Here is a 5,508-nt window from a genome sequence, read left to right as displayed (position 1 = left end):
GCCTACCAGAGCGTGCCTCATCTTCGACGTCCATATTACCAGAACGGAATCGTTGGAACCACCGCTTTGCTGTTGCATTCGATACTGTATTGGGTCCATAAACAGCACAAATTTTTTTGGCCGCCTGCTCCGCCTTTTCACCTTGGTCGTAGTGGTACTGAAGAATGTATCGAATTTTCTCTTTTTTTACCTCCATTTTGGAACGCTGTAACACACAACTGGCTTGACCAAACACAAAACTGTCACAGAACTTTTTTTGAAGCGTAATGTCACCTTTAAATCGCCGTATAGTATGATCCGATGCGATGTATACATCGTGAGATATGGCTCACTAAAGACATTTAGCGGAAAACGTTCAGAACTTTTTACTTCACCTAATATTTATTCGGGTCATTTTTCTCGATACCGTCGTCCACTGCATATTCTGTGACTGTCATTAATTTGAGCTCCAAATGGTCCCTAGAAGTCACTTTGATCACTGATCTGAAAACGTAACTGAACATAAAATTTTCCCGCTCATTTCAAATCCGGGGTCAAAAAGGGAGTTTCCATTAAAAAATTCAATGTTGACCTTCAGATGACCCTCAAGATCAAATTCAAGGTTACAAAAAGATATATATAAACTTTTTCTGAAAGTGCGCACTTTTGGAGATCAGAGGGGGGTCCCATAGTTTTCGAATACCCTGTATATGCATTGTGTTTCACTTTAAGTGATATCGATTATTTCGCGAATCGATGATTTTATTGAAAAATTTTTCCAACGAAAGTTGCATGGCTTAAAGGGGGACATGTGATGAAAATATGAACTTGACCTTGAGTGACCTTGTCAAAATCAGGTCAAGGTTATTAATGTTTTTTTAAACGGAATCTCCTATTTTTTATTACATATTCTTGTAGCTTATTGCGAGAGCTTTCCAAAACATTTTAATAAATAAATAAATAAATAAATAAATATATATATATAATTAATTGATCAATATTGAGTTTATTTTTGTATGTATTGTGTTATCGTGTATCGTTACGTATAAGTGTAATCACGATATGTATGAATTCACAGTGAGACAATGTAAAATAAAGGGTGATGTGGCAGCGAAAGTAGATGAAGGAATGCCTTTGGAAACACCTAATCAATGGAAACCTTTGCTATTATTAATCCCACTGCGCCTTGGACTCAGTGAGATCAATCCTGTATACATTACTGGACTTAAGGTAATATGTGTATGCATATGTATGCGTGTGTGGCGTTTGCGTTGTAAACGTTATGTATGTAAGTATATGTGTATTCGTATATAAGATGTCAGGCAATTAATGATAACGTTCATACGTACAAGTAGACCTTATTAAAATAACCAAAAAATTCTTTACAATTTTGAAGATTTTACAATAGTTATTAAAAAATCATAATCCTGCAAATCAAGGTCCAATAATACTTTATCTGGACTAACTCATTATTAAATATAAACTGATTTGATTCCCTGATGGAAAAAATTTGCAGAAAATATAATTAAATCGTCGAAAAGAGAAATGAAAGTTATTGAAAAGTTGTTGAAAATATTTCATAATGAATCATGAAAAATTCAATTTCTCCATTCTAACCCTTATCCATCCATTACCCTCTCCTCTCCCTATCGTCTCTCTATCCCCATTCCCCTCATTATTTCTTTCATTCTCTCCTCTACTTCCCTCTCTTCTTCCTTCATCCCTTTTACCATTATATTTCTCCTTATTTCCTCTCTTTTTCTCATCTCCACCCTCCTTTCCACCTTTCCATCTCTCTTACTAGCTCTCCTGCCTCTTTCCCCCCTTCATCCGTAACTCTCATCAATTTCTCCTTTCTCTCTATTCTCTCCTTCAGTTCCTTTATTCTTCCTCTAAGCTCCTTTATTCTCTCTTCTCCACGCTTCCTCCTTCTCTCCCATCAACTTTCTTATCCCCTCCAACTCCTTCATTTTTTTCCTTTAACTCTCTTCCCTCATCTTTTTTATTACCTTTACCATTTCCCTCATACCTTTCTTCATTTCTCTTTTCTACTCATCCAGCTCCCTTCCTCTTCCCAACTCCTCCGTCTCATCTTCTCCCTCCCCTTTTTGTGGCGACTTCAATATCCTCCTCCCTTTCTTAAACACACACCATTCCTCCTCTTCCCTATCGCCCTCCTCCTCCTCCCTTCTCCGCTCTTCCTCCTCCTTCTCCCTCTTCCTCTTAAATATTTCTTCCCCACACTTGCTCTCCTTTCCTCCTTTAACAAACCCCCTCTCCATTTCTGCATTGACCCTCCATTCATCTCCTCTCTTCTCAAACTTCTCCTATAATCCGCTCTTTCTAATCTTACTTTTTTTTCTTTTTCTTCCCATTCCTATCTATCTCACTACTCTCTAGTCTATGCTCCTCTTACCTCTGCCTACTACCCAGTCCTCTGATACTCTCCCATATAGTCCGTGTAATACGTGTGACTTAATATCTGCGAACCACCAGATGTCGCTAAGCAACAGTTGGTCCGATCCCTGATCAGCTATTGTTTCTGAGTCTCAGCAGTAAAGTGTGACTGTGAAAAAGCGTGAATAAAACTTTCATAAAAGTTGATAAAAAAAATTAAAAAATAATGTCTCGTTTGAATAGCTCCAGGCTGTACTTCTGGATACGATACAAATAAGGAAAAAGTACTTTTTTTACGTACCCAAAGACGAAAATGTTATAAAATTGTGGCAGAAAGCCCTAAGAAAAATTTTATTTTAAAACATAAGCAGGCTATCTATGAAAAACGGTTTTCATCTGCAGAAATTTTATGGAATAGAAGTATTTATGATAAAGAAGGCAATTCTTGGCGTGTTAAGTTTGGATGATAAATTATTGCTTGTCATTAGCTAAAATTTCTCAGATATTTGTAATTGATGTTATAATAGATATTACAAAGTGAAAATTATACAATGTTTTAATGAGATAAAGTAGGTAAAAAAGAATTTTATTTGAAATAGTTTATATATCGGAAAATGTATGCTTTATTAAAAAGTTATATACGTTCGAAGATGTATGCAAATAAAATTGTCCCTTATAATTCGTTATACAGAATCGCAGACTGGACGACGACAGATACATATAAGTTTCAGTTATTGTTTACACGTCTTTTGCCTTATTTAGCCTGTTCCATACTTGTATTTATTAGCAAAACAGTTGTTTTATCAAAATATAATAAAAACAAAAGACCTGAGTGTTAGGAATGTGTTCAAATTTACTACTATTTCTAATATATACTAGGAATATTGTAAAAAATTCGACGATTAGAAGTTTGTATTGCTGAAAAGAAAATTTTTCTCAATTATATTAGCAATTATTAAAAATCTTTAAACGATTATAACTTTGCAATAATATTTTATATGTTGAATATATTCTATTATATATTTTATTATATATTATATATTATATATTTTATTTAATAAATTTTACTGATTATGCTAAATTATATATTCTATATTTACCTCAATAAAAAATAATTTAAACAATTGTCTCTCTATATAAAAATTCTAATTATAGTAATTATTGTATTACAGTAATTATAGTAATTACTATATTATAACAAAGTTTATATATTGCTATAATATTATAACAAAGTTTATATATTGCTAAGATTACTAATTGTTTAATAATAACTTATTAAATATATACTATTATATTGACTTTATGGACTTATTAAAATATGCGATGATGTCTATATCATTCTATCCTTATTATTCGCCGAACATCAAACAAAAATAGTCGTCATATAACTATAGATATATATGATCGGACCGACCGTTGCCAGCGCCACGCGGACATTACGTAGCAACGTGAACTAACGATGTGCAGTAGGCTGCTATTACGCCGTCGCCATTTTTTCCACTTTCCAGTTTCTCACTCATCCAGATGTCTCTCTCTACTTCTCTCTTTTTTACATCTCCACTTATTCTCTATTCTAACCTCTTCTGCCTTCCAACTTCGTCCTCACTTTTCCACCCTTTCATTCTTCCCCCCCTGTCTTCCATACACTCCCACACTCCCCTCATCACCCTTCTCTTCCTCACGCTTACACCACCTCTCAACACCAACTTCTTTCTTCCTCTTTCTCTCACACTCTCTCCACACACTTAACCTGCCAGTCATCTAACACACGCCGGAAACGGAAGTCATATATATCTAGCAAGAAAATTACTGTTGTGACTATGCCTTACACGCATCGTCCCTAAGAACAGCCGACACAACATCCGTCGGCTGTAAACGGCGCTAAGCGCCAAACAAATAAACCCAAACATAAACATGCGCCACGCCTAAAGACACGGAACGTCAACAACAACGTCAAATGTAACGAGACGGTATATAAACCGTGGCCGAGAAATAAGCGGAGAGACCGATCCAGACCGCCGACCGAACTCGATGCTTCAAAGCGGAGAGCAAGGTATCCGACCGTATCGTTTCTACCTTTCCGTCACCTTCCGAGACCATATCGACGAAATCGGCACCTGGAGATTGTGTGTTCGCTATCTCCGTCAAGCGCTCTTGACACCGACTTCGTCGTTCCATCAGGATCTAACGACCGGCCTACGAGTTCGTGTGTTCGCGAACCCGATCGAGTCTTCTTGGTACCGATCATATCCCGACCCCACGAGCAAGCATCCGAGCCAGTGTGTTCGCTGCGCCCGATCGAACGTTGTCGATACTTGCTTTATTGATCGCGGCGATACGCGAGTCGCCCGATATATTGCGCTGCGTGCTGCGACACGCCAAGATCCCGCGTACCGCCGGGGCCCCGCCGCCCTACGTCTGTTCGCATCGCGATTCGCGGATTCCACGCGATTTGTCTCTGGCGAAGTGCCAGCTTCGCGCTATTCGCCCCGCCTACCGAATCGCGAGACCCAGCCGAGCGAAACCGAGACCCGATCACTGCTGCCGCCTCGCGCCGAAATCCGCGTAGCTCACGCCGTTGCTCTGTATTCTAAAGATCAAATAAACTGTTATTTGTTATTATTTGCTAGTGTCAATTATATAACGATCCTTGACTCCGACGAGCGATATTCCCGGCGATACGATCAACAACCAACGCGAGACGTACGGTTGTTACACTGTAATGTAAAAGGAGATCTTGGGGAAGGGTGTATACAAGGTTGTGCCCTTATAGAAATATCATACTAAGAATCATTGATAAATTACTTATTTTCAGTATTAAAAGTACAGTATTTAGTAATATCTGTGATTCAAATACAGCTTTTAGTACTCAAGTATTTCAATATTTAATGTTACAAATCCTATCTTATGATTGATTTCAATACTTAAATATTGATATGTAATACTTCGTCCAGTGATAAAATACTTACGCAGAACATTGTCAATATTTAAATACTAATATATAATACTTTGCTAAGTGTTGAAATACTTACGCAAAGTACTGTTAAGATTAAAAGTATTAACCCGGACAGCATACAATATTAGTAAGTTCTTAGATAAATATTTATAAATATTTATTTTAAATTACTTTTT

General features: G+C 37.0%; 1 protein-coding gene across 1 annotated transcript in view; it reads left to right on the top strand.

The window, feature by feature from the left end:
* LOC116840851 (cysteine protease ATG4B) overlaps window positions 1–5,508 on the top strand; it is a 439,371-nt gene that overhangs the window by 163,512 nt on the left and 270,351 nt on the right. The window contains exon 6 of the mRNA XM_032808122.1: window positions 1,058–1,209. Coding sequence (XP_032664013.1) covers window positions 1,058–1,209 — 152 coding nt within the window. The remainder of the gene's footprint in view (window positions 1–1,057; window positions 1,210–5,508) is intronic.

The sequence above is a fragment of the Odontomachus brunneus genome, unplaced genomic scaffold, assembly GCF_010583005.1.
Source record: "Odontomachus brunneus isolate Ranch 3 - 2012 unplaced genomic scaffold, Obru_v1 Obru_scaffold_012, whole genome shotgun sequence".
Classification (NCBI taxonomy): Eukaryota; Metazoa; Arthropoda; class Insecta; order Hymenoptera; family Formicidae; genus Odontomachus; species Odontomachus brunneus.
The sequence above is the reverse complement of the archived record's forward strand: the minus strand, read 5'-3'. Positions and strand labels throughout refer to the sequence as shown.